The following is a 15,128-nucleotide window of genomic DNA, read 5'->3' on the forward strand; positions in this document are numbered from 1 at the left end:
CTACTGCTGTAAAACATAGTGATTTGGGTCTATATCATCTTTTCAATTTGGCTTTAAAAGTTTACATTATTCACAAAATAAATTGTGATTTTGATTGTACATACTTCCTCTCTGATCTTTGGGACATCACAGCTTCAAGTAACTAAAAAATAAAAACACCGCGGACTAAATGTAGTGAGAAGTACACGGTGCGTGCTTGAGTATGGTGATTAACAAGTGCCAAGCTGCACTTGCGAGGGTGGCGCTGCGCAGGCTCACTCGAGCGTCTCTGGGATCTCTCTGTTGTCCACGATGAGAGTGTGAATGATGCCTTCCTTCCGCTTGCCACTGCTCACGGCCCTTATGCAACAGTCGTGGTGCCCGTAGCTGAAATGTGTCTCGGTCCCATCGTCCACAAACTCACCCTGGGGGGGGCAAGAGGAGTCAGGATTCCAGGAGCACCCCCAGCTCTAGAGAGCCTGCACGCTAGCTCAGAGTTTGGGGCACTAATGAAAGGACAGGCCAGGCCATTGTGACACTTTGTAACTTTTGGCCCCTCCTAAGAAGAGAGCTACAGGAAGGAGGCTTCTGGGTGGCCCATGGAATCAGACGTATCCCTTCCGCCCCCAACACCTCACTTCCTGCAAGCGCCTTTTCTAAGCCTCTGATCAGTGAATGAGATAATGGCAGCAGCACTGCCAGGTCACAGATATGGTCACGGCAGAGGCCCCTTCACCGCGGTCAGCAGCATGTCCACAGCTTGTGCACCTGCTTGGCTAGACCCCCCTCCCCGCTTCCTGGGGACGGCACTGTGCTTTGCTTCCTCCTGGAAGTTCACTGCTATTGTCACCTCTGGGATTTCAGCAGGAGGAGCCTCTACCTCCTGTCCTTGAACTACAGGTCTCTGAGCTCCGACTGTCTTCTGGGGTTTGTGCCCTTCACTGGCTAATTCTGGGTCTCCTAAGCCTGCGGGCGTCACTTCTTTTCCAACAGTCTCACTGTGGACAAAGTACCCTCCATGCTGGTTTGTGGAGCGTGCCTTCCTCTCAGCATGCTCTGGGGGTCAGCAGCGCTGGCTGCACCTGCCCCAACAAGGCCCCGGGGGACTCCAGTGCTCGTACACTGGGTGAGAAGGGACAACGGTGGAGGAGGCAGCTCTGGAGGCCTGGATCTTTCTAGAATACAGCTGGGCGGGGGGTGGGGGGGAGGCAGAGTGGGAGCTGCTGCCAGTCTCCCTGTTCCGGGTCTTGCTTCAAAAAGGTCTTCCAACTTTAGTGTCAGGATACTCAGCTCTCATTTCTTTAGACCAAGAAGACCTTGGTTAATTATAAAGTCCCCGTGACTAGGAAACAGCAGCGTTCTGAAGGTAACTTCAGCATGGCACTGAGCAATCCAAAGGCCAACTTACCGCCGTCTCCATCTTTGTCCCGTTACACCACACATCCATGGTGTCCTTCTCTGTAAAAGTAACAGAAGTTTATAGTTCTGTGATGAATGGTAACTATCCACATTTAATATTTCAGTTAAAAATGGACACATTAGATTTGCACGCCTGGGGCACGGGGACACAGGGCGGAGACAGAGCAGCTCCGTCACTGCAGCTTCTGCGGTGTCCCCACTGCACACGAACGCGCTCAGGTCTGTGTGACAGAATCCTGGCAGGCTGCACAAGAACTGTGACTCCAGAAGGCAAACACAAAAACAGGACAAAGCTGACTACATAAAAAAAAAATCCTTTTGCGTGCCTGAGAAGAACCGTGCACAGACATAAGCAGAGCCAGACAACAACTCGAAAAAATGACTTGAAACACGAAGGGCTGCTGCTGCTGACACAGCGGCACCTGGCGGTGGGCGACCCTATCGCAGGTAGGACACCCCACTGGGAGGCTCCTGGTCAGGCGGCCTAGGGCTCCTGGTGCCTGTGCTCTCTGCCAGCTGTGGACCGTGTCCCCAGCACTGACTTCACCCTCAGCCCTGCTCCACCAGGGTTACTTTCCTCCTACTGTCTTTATTTTTCTCCCACAGCATCTGGGGCTTGGTGACCACCAAACCCATGAACAACAACCAGCTCTAAGAGGGCTCCCCTTATGTGCTTTATGTTGGGGGGGTGAGAAAGACCACCTATAGGACCTCTGAGGTCTGGTCTGCACCCTGCTTTCAGTCCTCCAGGCGGTCACCCACTCCAGGCCAAGGTTCCTTGGAGCAAATGACGACCTAACCAGCCACGTCCCAGGCTGTTCTAAGCTCTAGGAACAGCCTGGGCCAAGTGCCTGGCCTCGTGTTTAGCATGGAACAGGGCTTCAGTAAATCACGCTTTGCTATTAAAAGTTTTTCCTTGCTCTGTTCTAACTTCTCAATGTAAAATTACATAACACTTATTTGTCACATAAAACAAAATAACTTTTACTGCATGAGATTAGTAAATAAGCCCATTCTTGGTCTCCAGTGAATCACAACCACCAAAGATCTTCCTAAAGAACTTACTATGTGAGAAACATCGATATGTATTGTATATGCACAAACTCAGTTGTACCATGACGTTGACTAGCTGGCTGATCAAGTACCTGCCGTTATTTGAAAGGCCTCATCTCATCATCTGTGAAACCCCGTATGTTCCAGTGTGCTGACACTACTAATCCTGCCCAAACTAAACCTCCCGATACCTCGGTTCTAAAACTTTATTATGGAATGCATCATTACATTCCTAACCACTTCACTCTGCAAGCTGGAGGGACAGGATGAAATGAGCTCCAAGAACGCTCCAGAAAGAAGAAAAAAAGAGACAGATTGGCATCAAACTACTCGTCCACAGTAACAGAACAGCAGACACCGGAAGAGGACTTCCCAAAGTTCCAAGAGAAAACTATTCTGAAATGGAAACTCTGCACTCAACAAAAGCAGCCCACGGGGCTGAAGTCCTAGTTGGACCTTCTGTCCTAGACACGGTGTGCTGGAGACGGCCCCGGTGCACTACAGTGAACGAAAGGACTGGAGCTGCGAGGTCTGCGAGGGAGGACCCAGGACACAGCGCGCTGGGAGCCCGCCAGCTTCTCCAGGGAAAGAATATCTGTTAAGAATGAAAGAATTCCAAGCAGTGGAGAACATATTCTGGCAGGAACAGACATTAGGAATACAGGCAAATAAGAAAAGACAAAGCTTGGAAAAACAAACGAATCCCCCTCACCAAATCACCCAAAACAGCAATGGCACGGTGACAAAGGAAGCCAAGAGGGGGTAAATTAATTTGAGCAGCTGGCAGACTGTAATACAGAAAGCCCACCTTATCTTGACAGTAAAAACGTTCCTTTGGCACATGGGAATGAGACAATAAAACCAAGAATGTAGTCGCAGCCCACCATAGAATATTTATAGAAAAACATAAATGTTATTTAGTAGCTTTCAACGTTGTGCTCAACCTATAAAAACACAGATGACAAAACTATTGTTACAGAACAAAATACAAACATTACTTGAACAGTGTAAAGGAAAAGGCAGAGGACACAGGTGTTGAAGAGGAAAGGCAGGAAGCTGGGGTGCTGGTGGCTCCATCTTAAGCTGCAGGGATGAAGTAACCCCGCCAGCTGCGGAGGAAGCTGAGAGCAGCAAATTCCACAATGACCAATAGCAAAAGGGAGCCACAGACAGCTGCGCACAGGAAGCAGAGGGTCTGGGAGAATCACCAGTGTGGCAGAGGATGCAGAGGGCTGACGTGGGAATACACCTGAGGCTGGGGAAGCCTCACACACACCCCGTGGATGCAGCGCCGAGGGACCTGGACTTGCCTCACGGAGCCTTGGAAGTCACAGACCAGGCTCCTTTCCAGCACAGAACCCCACCCTGAGAAGAAGAGTGGCCCAGGAACAACCTGCGGTGACACCCCAGGAAGGGCTGGGAACGGACACAGCAGGCAGCCCAGAAGGCGCGTCCCTCTGCTCTGAGAAATTATCCAAAAACAACACCAAGGGGAGTTCTACAGCTTGAACTTCAAAAGCTGTCTGAAACTACACTCCCTTCCGCAAGTCCCGGAAAACCAAGTTCCCATAAAAATGAGCCAAGAGTGCTGAGCTTTCACTCCGTAAAGAAGAAAAAGAAAAAAAAAAACATAACCATGCTAGTGACAACATAGCCACTAAGACAGAAAACGGGTGGGCAGCCACCCATCCACCCACGTACAGAACGTCCGTGCTTCTCCACTGAAAACCTACAAGCAATGAACACTTCCTCCAACAGAAACTTGGGCTTCTTAGCAAATGGTGATTCGAGGACTGCACAGAAAATACTGGAAATCAACCTGGAACATTCTGTAACATCTGATAGCAGGCCAAACTGTCTCCCCAGGGGGTGTCACGGGAGGGCGTGTGGGAAGGGCCCCCTCCAATCCAAAGCAGAACTGCAGTGTAGTGAAAGTTGGCAGATAAAGGGAATATGCAATTATCCTGCATTTCCTAGAATAAAATGTACCACTGCATAACCAAATAGCAGATGGCAGCAAGTGTCCTGGTTAAAAAAAAAAAAAAGAGAGAGTTTTCTAATTATAGAAATATTCCATCTAAGAAACAAGGAATGTCGGAGTAAGAGTCACTACTCAGCAACCCTTGGTGAATGAATGGATCTGAAAATAGCTGTGGCCACCAACATTACAGAGCTCACCACACCGGGGCTTCGTGACACAGCAGATGGTAATGTGGTCTTGCCAGAAGAGAAGGAAATCACACATAAATTTGTCCCATTTCTTCAGAGTAAACTTACAGGAAATACGTAAGCTAACAGAACACCACACGTACGCAATCAGCAAAATTCAGACCTTATGCAAAGTGATTCAGTCACTTAGCTAGACACGAGTTGGGGGTTTTTCTGTTTTAAATATGCACATTCATGATTGATCAACATTCTCCATGAAGAAGAAAGGGTACTGTTGTTCCTTGCTAACATCTGACTGTAAGCTCTGCCCTTCTCCCCTCTGTGTCCTCCGCGTTGGTGCACCTGCTGGACCCTTGGAGTCCCTGCTCGGATGCCAAGTGCTAAGATGATGTACACAGTCCCAGGACAGCAGGAACAAGTGGGAAGGTCGCCCAGAAATGAATCTACTTTACAAAAGACTGTTTACAAACATCTATGCTATCTGGCCTTTGGGTGACTTAGATCAGAGACAGTCCTGGGCCGCCCGTCATCCAGAGGAATTCCTCTTACATTTCCGACCTCAGACTACTAAGTAGTATCAATAGATACCAATATTACTCTTTACAAAACTCAAGTTCATAATCCTCAAATCATCATGGTAGAACATGGCTTTAAATACTGTAGTCAAATGAATAATTCATCCGTAGAGAATACATCAGAAATAAACCTGCACTTCTTGTCCTATTCGAAATTCCCGTGAAAGGAACTGACTCAGCGGCCGTCAGAGAGCGCCGGCACTGACTTACCCAGGACGACTCTGCAGTCCTCCCCGTCCAGGCGCAGTGTCCACGTGCTGGTGGTCTCCGACCTGCTCTCCAGCCACTTCTTCAGGCTTTTCCCGTCGATTTCCAGGGTGTATTCATAAGCGAACCCGCTGACGGCGTCTATGTTGATGGTTGCTTTTGTCTTGGTGGCGCCGACACAGAAGGTCTCTTTGCCCACTAACTTAAACATCCATTCTTTCCTTATCTCTTCCTGGGTAATAAAATATAAGTGTGTACAACACACAGTCGCAAGAAAAAGTAGCATTGAACTTTAGAAATGATGTGATTAAAGTAATGGGATGGCAGTGCTGTGAGATGTAACTTTATTGACAATGCCAGAGTTTCAGAAAATAAAGGCCTTTCCGGAAAGGGTTTGGCCTGGCAGCAAAGGTGCCTGGTCAGGTGCTGCCGGCCCACATGGGAGCAGCTGAGTGCACGTTCAGCCCAGGCGCAGGCCTCAGGTCAGCGCAGACCCTGACTGGCTCTGTGCCGCCCTGCGCTAGACCAGAAACGAGACCCCGGCTCCCAGCTCTGGCTGTCCCTGCCCCATCCACTGTGGGCCACCAGCCAGTAAATGGGCGACTTTACCTCTGCCTCACAAATAAATACACAGAAACTTTTTTTTTAAGATTTATTTTTATTGCAAAATCAGATATACATAGAGGAGGAAAGACAGAGAGGAAGATCTTCCGTCCAATGATTCACTCCCCAGGTGACCGGTGTTGCGCCAATCCGAAGCCAGGCGCCAGGAACCTCCTCCGGGTCTCCCATGGGGGTGCAGGGTCCCAAAGCTTTGGTCCGTCTTCCACTGCTCTCCCAGACCACAAACAGGAAGCTGAATGGGAAGTGGGGCTGCCGGGATTAGAATGGGTGCCCATTCTAATGAATCATCGGACGGAAGATCTTCCTCTGTGTCTCTCCTCCTCTCTGTATATCTGACTTTGAAATAAAAATAAAATAATTCTTAAAAAAAAAAAAAAAAAAGAAACAGCCTTGGAGCAGAAATCTAGTTTGGACAGGATATGGTACAGATGAGGGGACTGACAGGTGTCTTTTTTTTTTTTGGGGGGGGAAAAGAAAAGGCCATTTTAAGTTCAAACATCAGAAGTTATACTTTACAACTTATATACTATTATTAGTTTGCTTTTTACAGTAAAATGATGTATGCAAACAATACAAAATTAATCACGGTTTTAAAAAAACAGAAACCAAACAAAATCAGGCTCCTCTGCCTTTGTTTCCCAGGCTCCTTTGCGTGTTTCCCAGCCTCCTTTGCGTGTTTCCCACATAGCATGTCTGTCTCCTACCTTCCCGTCTACGTAGACAACGCGTTTGCCTGAGGTGGTGCCATGTTCAAATTCAATCTTGTGGATTCCATCACTTAAAGCAACATCCCAAACGGCTACAAGATCTGTCATTTTTTCCAGGCTGTAAGGAGGACTAAGGGAATAAAACAAAGCCATTAAAATGAGCCAAAAGTAGTAACAGGGAAAAAAACTAAGATGAAACTCTGAGATTTTTACAACCCATAACATTACAAAACATTAAAGTGACATTATCTGACAAATCCTACTCACAGTGCAGGTATAACTATTTCCTCCCTGTTACTCTACCTTCAAGAGAGAACTATATCTGGATATATAGTCCGATAATTCCCAAGTCACCTAACAGTTAATAGGATTAAGACTATCAGCACTAAACAGTGCTTTGGGCCGGGCTGCGTACAGCACGTGGAAACACCAGCGAACAACCCCAGTCTTCACCATGCACACACCAAGCCTGCCACACACCCGCACATACACACACGCACACCCCAAGCCCCCACACACCCCCACACTCCTACACCCCCCACACCCAAGCCCCCCACACCCACTCACGCACACCCACACACCTTCACACCCACACACACACACACACACACACCCCGCACACACACACCCATACCTCCACACCCACACACACTCCCACACACACCCACACACATGCACACCCCACTTACAAAGTGCAGAGTTTAGTTTTTCTCCTTTTTTCATATCCAATTACTCCAAAACAAGACCTTTCCAAACCTTCCAAACTTCAACTAATAGTTAGGGACTCATCTTAACAAAGAAGTAAAATGAATAAAACCAAAGAAAAAAAGCATGCAGAAGAGAAATAACTTACTGTAGAAATAAAACTAGTACAAGCATGTTCTGGAAAATATTAACTCTTAGTGATACTATAAGAAATATTACAGTACACAACTTTCTTGGGAGAGTAAGTGGTTAGCCTAGTAATAAGATGCTAGCTAGCCCTCTGGGTCCTGTGTGGGCGCACCTGCCGAAGCGCCTGGGTTGCTGCCAGCCAAGGTCCCCAGCTGGCAGCTTTGAGTGGTCCAGGGCTTCTGCACGCCTTCGGGCGTGAGCCTGGCATGAGAACGGTCTTTCTCAGTTACAAAAAAGGTTACGGTACTATTAATACACACTGCTGATATTAATATTCTCAGGTGAATACATGTGTCCTGGCAAATGACATACACAATGCACATTTAATAGGTGATTGGTATTTTGATATTTAAATTTTTAGCTTTGAAATAAGTAACCTTTGTTGCAGTACGAATGACCACAGCTGGCCACCGCAAAGAGCCTACTGTGTGCAGTCCTGATTTCAGAGCTGTGCCAATCTGCACTCAGCGTGGGCAGGGCTGGTCTTGCCTAAGGTCCTGGGGACACTAAGCGATGGGCAGATGCCGGCTCCAGGGCCTGCTCTACTTGAGTGTCTCGTCCTCCCTTCATTCTCACCTCCCTCGTGTGCTCTCAGGGAGGCAGAAGTGGGTGTCAAAGGCCCCTGGGTCGAGGGCGGTGTAGAGACCTCACCTCAAGGTTCTACAGGGAAGGGTGCCGCACAGGTGGTTGGCACCTCCAGGCCAGGCGCTGACTGCCCCTGCTGTAAACTGAAGTAAAACGCATCACACATTCTGCAGTGTACGAAACGTGGTCTCAACAGAGCAGCCTGCGTAAATAACTCCGCGGGACAATCTTAACGATGTCGGGCTAGTTGGAGTGCCGTGTGACACTTTTACCTGTCATCGTCTTCAAAGATAGAACTGTCCTCTCCCGACGCCATGCTCGGCAGAACAGGCTATCCAATTAGCAGCCATAGAAGGGAAAAAGCAGAAGAATTGCAGCAAAGAAAAACTGAAAGCAACAAAGAAGACATCTACAGGAGGCTTTGGTAACTTTGCAATCCATTTCTTAAACTGCATGCAATTTCTGATGAAACAGTTTTACATACAATAGAATTGCAGTCTTTAATTTTCAAAGAAGTTAAATCATGCAACAAGCCAATTCTATCTTGACAATTTCTTTTTTTAAAAGATTTATTTATTTTTATTGGAAAGGCGGATATACAAAGAGGAGGAGAGACAGAGAGGAAGATCTTCCATCCGATGCTTCACTCCCCAAGCGGCCACAACGGTTGGAGCTGAGCCAATCTGAAGCCAGGAGCCAGGAACTTCCTCCAGGTCTCCCATGTGGGTGCAGGGTCCCAAAGCTTTGGGCCATCTTCGACTGCATTCCCAGGTGACAGGTAGGGAGCTGGGTTAGAACCAGTGCCCATATGGGACCCTGGCGTGTTCAAGGCGAGGACTTTAACTGCTATGCTAACTCACCGGGCCCTACAATTTATTAAAAGTAGAATTTCTTAATACTAGTGAAGAATAGATTTTAGTTTGTTGGCAGCATTATAGCAGATCAGAGTTTAGGGAGGCCTGACGAGTCCCCTGGGGCGCAGGCTTCTCAGAGTGAAGCCCAAGGGTGCAAGCCAGCAACGCGTCCAAACAAACATGGCACACCTTCTAGAAGGATTTATGTCACAGGGTGGTAAGAACTTAGAATACAACCTTTACGTTTAACCTCAGAGGGCTAAGAGATCATTTGTAATGTTATTGTATAACGTCCAAACAGCATCAGCTCGCGGGAAGCAGCCAGGGATCGGGGCTGGCCCAAGAGCAGACTTAATTTTTAGTTACGCAGTTATGCTCATTTAATTTACTAGCATTACTATTAGTAATAGTAGCACCCACAAAAGTCTTGCTGCTTGTTCAGGTGACCAGCAAGACGCAAGGCAGAACTTCAGCCTGGTAATGTGTGGAGAACTAGAAGATAACTGAGGGGCAGGGCTGAGTTTTGTTGAAATCAGAAAGGCACACATGCGCAGGATACCCTCCACATTGTAGCATTTGGGACTCACACCTGCACGCTGGCCAGTCTATCATGAAAACCCTAAAACCAGTGTGTCCTTTTAAAAAGTGTATTTCTTCTATAAATATCCGGTAGTTTTCTCACTTTAAAAATTGGAGTTGCCAACCATCTGTGGCTGGGCAGATTCAGAAGTTACAAACTGTTCAGAGATATTACAGAAGACATTAGCATCCACAAAAAGAGCCCCGGGCCAGAAAGAATGCTGGGAATTTTAGAATGGAAACTAGGTTAACAATTTGTACTTACAGGATAGTTTAAAAAGTAGCACTGTAGAAATTTATAAAATTTTCAAGTTGTAAAAGTTCTAGGATATTTCCTGTGAAATTGGAGGGTATTCTGCAACTATGCAAGCAAAAAGAATTCACAGCCTTGGAGTAAGGGGAGCAGCAGGACCGCGCTTAGAGCAGGCCTGTCTGTACATCAGAGCCTGTTTAGGGATAGCATTCAAGTTTTGCACTTCAACTTCTGAAGACTCTAGAAAGTTTAGTAACACAGTGTTCAGACCTCAAAGAATAGCCCCATTTTATTTTATAAGCAATTTCAAATATTACCAAATCACATTGAGATTAAACATGGAACCATCTTACTAATAATACCTTTCCATATCGAAGTATAAAACAACGAATCGGCAGATTACAGATCGAAATCACACTCGGCTTTCAAAAAGCACCTCTCAACTGTCAACGTCCCAGCATACATTCAATAAATATTTGTGAATTAAAAAGTAGCAAGTTTTCATTCTTCAGCAATCTTCAGTGTCCAAGTGTACACGCTCTGGCTCAGGTCTGACCTGGACACTGAACTCACGCAGGAGCTAAACCCCAAGTCCTGGCCCAGTTACCGTGTTAGAGGTGGGGCCTTTGAGGGAGCAGCTCAGGTAGCATTAGTCATTAGGTTGGGGCCCTCAAGATCGGATCCTGGTGGCTGTGCCAGGAGAGACGCCCCCGCCACACACACACACACACACACTGGCTCTTTTGCCACAGGATGCCCTCCAGACTGGCCAATCACCAGATGCTAAATCAGGTAAGCCGACCTGGTCCTTGACTGCGAGCCTCCTCGCCCCGGAGAGCCCAGCTAACCCCCTTTCTTCACCAAGCTTGTCTTTCCCGGGGCCTGTGCTACTGCTGTGGAGTGGAGAGCAAGGGCTGACACCATTATCGGGCAGACTTGAAGCAAAATCCAGTTCCACTGAGAGTCATATGCGCCAAGTTGATGTTTCTTCTGCAGACACACAAACCAACACAAAACTGCTGTCGTTTTGAAAAGACCTGACTGAATCGGAAAAAGACTGCTATAACACAGTAACATTTCCGTTTCTCTTATCCATGTTACCCATTATTTAGAGCAACAGATGTGAAACAATAATGATAATTAGAAAAAACAATTAATCCTAAGAACCCTACTAGCATATTTGGCTTAGAAAATACAGCAGTGTTTTACATTTTACACGGTCAAAGGCAGAGATGAACTGAAAAAAGGAGCTTTCTGTTGGAAGACTGCAGCAAGCACTCTATAACAGCCATGACCAAACAAGAGACAGGCAACTTTCAGCGCTGGAAACAGAAAACAAAAACCAAAGAATAAGCCTGTCTCCCTTCTCTATTCCGGAGAAACCAAACCAACAGGGGACCCTTCCAAGGCACCTTCCCGGCCAGGCTGGGCTCCGCCCGCTGCCTCACTCTCCTCCCACGGAGAGCGAGCCTGGCAGCCAAGCAGCCCGCGCTCAGGAGAAATGCCCAGAGGTAACTGCCCGCCTCCTGCTTGGGCTGTTCTTTCACAACAAATGTTTCATGAATCTTGTGAACTCTGCCATTTCACACATTGCCTCATAGTCTTGGCACTTTAAAATTTAATAGCCATGGCTCAGAAGTAAGGGGCCCATGTGGAATTCACCCTGATCATAAATGCAGTTGATTAACACACATTTGGCTTTTAGCCATTCACAAGGGGCAGGGGGCGGGCACTGATATCATTAGCCAGTTCTCTTAATTTAACTTATGGGTAAGAAGCAGAGAGGAGATGAGCAGGACTAGTTTTCAAACTTCAAGAAATACTAAAGCACAGTGAGCAATATTTTTTAAACAGACACTGAAATACACAGGGGCTGGTGTTGTGGCATAGCGGGTAACATTGTCACCTGCAACTGGCATCCCACATGGCCACCGTTTCATGTCCTGGATACTCCACTTCCAATTCAGCTCCCTGTTTATAGCCTGGGAAAAACCAAAGACAGCCCAAGTCCTGGGGTCCTGGCCACCTAAGTGGAAGACCTGGAGACACTCTGGGTCCTGGCATCAGCCGGGCCTGGCCCCAGCCACTGCAGCTGAGTGAGCCAACAGACGGAGGACTACTGTTTCCCCCGCTCCCTAATTCTGATTTTCAGAATAAACACATCTTAAAATACAAAGAACAATCTCACAGAAGAGCCAGCGTGGGTTTCTGGTAACTGGTGGCTTTCCTGTGTGGTCCCCACACTGCATCAGCAGCCAGCGAAAACTTCACCGTTCACTCCACGGTGGCGCTCACTAAGCATCCTGAGCGCACTCCAGTCAATTCCTGTTCCTGGGCGATTTGCAATGGCTGTGCTTCATTTCCCCAAGGGGAGGGTACCTTCACAACAGAAGTGTCTTAGGAGAAAGAAACATTGTGTCCCCGGGGTGAGCGGCCCCAGCCCAGCCCTGCCTGGGGGAGGGGTGAGCCAGCCCATGCTCTCCTGCTCCCTCTCACAAAGGTTTTTAAATGGAAGTGGACAGACATTGTTCCAAAGAGTCCATAAAATGGTTAGCAAGCACAAGAGAAGGACCAGAACACCACTAATCATAAAGAAATGCAAATCAAACCCACAACAGGGATTCCATTTCACAACTGCTAGGATGGCTGTATCAAGAGAGAGAGAGAGCAAGTGACCAGAAAGAGGTCCAGTGATGGCGTGGAGAAGCTGGAGGCTTTGGGCACTGCACACACAAACATCAACAGCCGGGCATGGCGAGTCCCCCACGGTGGCTGCCCAGGCGTGCCAAGAGCAGGCACTGCACATCGGGAGGGGCGGCCTTCCCATAACCCACAGCCCGGGGTCTGTCACCGTGACAAGGGATGGCAAAATGGGGGGCTGTATCTTCAGGGACTTCATGGAAAACGTAGAAAATGAAGAATTTTTTGCACCAAAACCATAATTTCTTATTGGATGGAAAAAAGTAGATAAGAGGTTGTCGCCATCTTGGGAAGTACTGTTCAAGGGTTGCAGCATTTCTGCCTCAGCTGTTCAAAAGTTTAAGAACTCGTGATGATACTCACGTAACCACCAAACACCACTGAAAATGGTCCCCGGGGAACATGCATGCCACATATATTTTCCCGGGACTTACAAAATAATACAACATACAAAGATATTGAGTGCACGCTCTAAGTGGGTGAACTGTACGCTGTGAACTACAGGCTATCTCAGTAAAACTGTTCAGGGAAGAGTCGGAGGTGCCCTGCTGGCATGGGTCTCGAACCCCACACCGCCACGCCGTCTCAGCAGGGACAGCGTCTGTCCTTCCTGCGTCTCCTCATCTGAATAAGGAGAAGCACTGGTCATACAGAGACACGACTCGGTAAACCAGTCAGCCAGCTCAGTCCGTGCTGGGCAGGCCAGCAGTGCCAGGGGCAAGGAAAGGCCAGCATGGCCCCGAGCAAGGGGCTGGCCCTGCCAACGGGAGCGGGCGCTGGTGTAAAGGTTAGGGTCAGGACCGTCCAGGCACTGTCCTTTTACTCTCTTCTACATTCATCTCCTTTCCAGGATTACATCAGCAAACCGACAAACACCCCTCACCGTTTCCTCCACTTTGGGTATGGACACTTAGAAAGCAAAAGAACGGAAAAATTAATTCCCTTTTTGTTTTCACAGACGGGGAAGACGCTGCCCACTTGCCCGCCAAGAAGCTTCTTGCGTGTCTCCTGACTCGCGCATCCGCAATAAAACAGGAAGAATGCCCAGCGCCAGGCCTGAACATGAACGGTTCCAGCAGTCCACCAACCCTGGTCTGAATTCTGCCCACCGGGGAAGGCTCCAGCGCTTTGGCAGGCTAAACCCCAGACCAAAAATGTACTAAGCTGCTCACGGCTCCTTTCAAGCAAAAACTGCACTTAAGGCCGTGGGAAGACAGGCTCACTATGCCAACAGGTGTGTATCCCAAACTCTGCGGGCCGCCAGCAAAGTCGGTCCGGAAGCTCCCCGCACCAGGCAGCCTCCGGGGCTACTTACTGGAGGAAAAGAACGGAAAATAGCCTTCGTGTGGGCCGTTTGGCGACGCACACCCTGCGCCTTTAGAAGGGATATGTCCCAAAACGAATCAGAAACCCAGAGGGCACGGCGCCTTCCTGAAAACCACCTCTTTGTTCATCACCAGGGAGGGGAGCCCAAGGCCACGCCAGGCGCCGGCGAGGGTGCAGCGCTGGCCAGCCTGGCACAGGTCGTGGGCCAACATGTAAAGCCACAGGGAGCGCGCTCGCCCGAGGCCGACGCCGGGATCTGCCGAGATCGGTGCGCTGGGGTGCGGAAAGGAGCGCGCCCAGTCGCTTCCTCCCCTCGCCTCTCCAGCTGGCAAGCGACAAGGTTCCCTCCCGAGCTGGCAAGGCAGGCCGAAGCCGCCGAGCGCAGGGCCAGGCCGGCCGGGGCCGCCCCCGCCCGCCCTCGGCTGGCTCGGTGCCCGCCGCGTCTCCGCCTCTGCCCGCGGAGCGCGCGGCCCACGGCCGTCCTCAGGCCTCCGAGAGGCGCCGGGAACTCACCCCGAGCCGGGCCCGCGCCTCAGCTGGCGGGGTGGCTCTCGCCGTCCGCCGCAGCCGCCCGGAGATGGCCGCCGCGGGCCGGGGAGCGCGGGGGCTCCGAGGGCAGCGCGCAGGGGCTTCCGGGGTGCGCGCGCGGGCGGCGCGGCCACCGTGGCCACCGGTCCCCGACCCTTTGCTCTGCGCCGCGGGTCTCACCTGAGCGCGGTGAGCTGCCGGAGGTCCTGGGGCTGCCGCCCACGCCGTCCGTGGCTTCACGGTCCTCGCCGAGAGCAGAGAGCGGGCGAAACGGACGCTGGACCCCTCCCGGCAGGCACCGGCTCTTTGTCGCGCTCCGGTTCCCCCGGGGCTCCCGGCTCAGCCGCCACCGCCTCCCGGCCCAGTCCCCGCCCGCTGCCCTGGCGGACGAGCTCCCTGTGTCTGCGCGGCCCTCCTTCCCTAGCTCTGGGCACAACATGGATGGCAAGGCCGGCGCAGGTGGGCGCTGCGGAAAGCCTGGAGGGCCAGGAAGACGCAAAGCCCAACTTGACCTGCCTGGCTCCCTAACACCCCGCTAGGAAGTCTCCGCAGGGCTTTTACTTCCAAGGTGGACACAGTCACGGATCCAGCTTCTGTCTGTCCCTCAATGGGCGCGCTGCTTCTCAGCACAGGGTCCCCACCGATGCACTCCCGCTGCCTGGAGACCCCACCTCAC

General features: G+C 50.0%; 1 protein-coding gene across 2 annotated transcripts; it reads right to left on the minus strand.

Annotated features, from left to right (window-relative positions):
* Positions 1-252: 252 nt before the first annotated feature.
* Positions 253-14,587, minus strand: FAIM (Fas apoptotic inhibitory molecule). 2 transcript variants are annotated; one of them, XM_058657121.1, is made up of 5 exons: positions 14,438-14,587; positions 6,731-6,863; positions 5,406-5,634; positions 1,388-1,437; positions 253-404 (listed from the first exon to the last, which is right to left on the minus strand). In XM_058657121.1, exons 2-5 carry the CDS (start codon positions 6,839-6,841, stop codon positions 255-257), a joined length of 540 nt encoding a protein of 179 aa, XP_058513104.1. In that variant the 5' UTR covers positions 6,842-6,863; positions 14,438-14,587; the 3' UTR covers positions 253-254. The 2 variants fall into 2 exon arrangements, with proteins under 2 accessions (XP_058513104.1, XP_058513105.1); XM_058657122.1 differs by lacking the exon at positions 14,438-14,587 and adding an exon at positions 13,914-14,025.
* Positions 14,588-15,128: the final 541 nt, after the last annotated feature.

The sequence above is a fragment of the Ochotona princeps genome, chromosome 30 (assembly GCF_030435755.1).
Source record: "Ochotona princeps isolate mOchPri1 chromosome 30, mOchPri1.hap1, whole genome shotgun sequence".
In the NCBI taxonomy this organism is placed as follows: Eukaryota; Metazoa; Chordata; class Mammalia; order Lagomorpha; family Ochotonidae; genus Ochotona; species Ochotona princeps.

Coding starts and splice junctions, on each gene's coding strand:
- FAIM (XM_058657121.1), bottom strand. CDS start 6,841: ATGACAGATCTTGTAGCCGTTTGGGATGTTGCTTTAAGTGATGGAATC. Junction 5,635..6,730: donor TTGTCTACGTAGACGGGAAG/GTAGGAGACAGA, acceptor TTTATTACCCAG/GAAGAGATAAGGAAAGAATG. Junction 405..1,387: donor GGACAAAGATGGAGACGGCG/GTAAGTTGGCCT, acceptor TGCCCCCCCCAG/GGTGAGTTTGTGGACGATGG.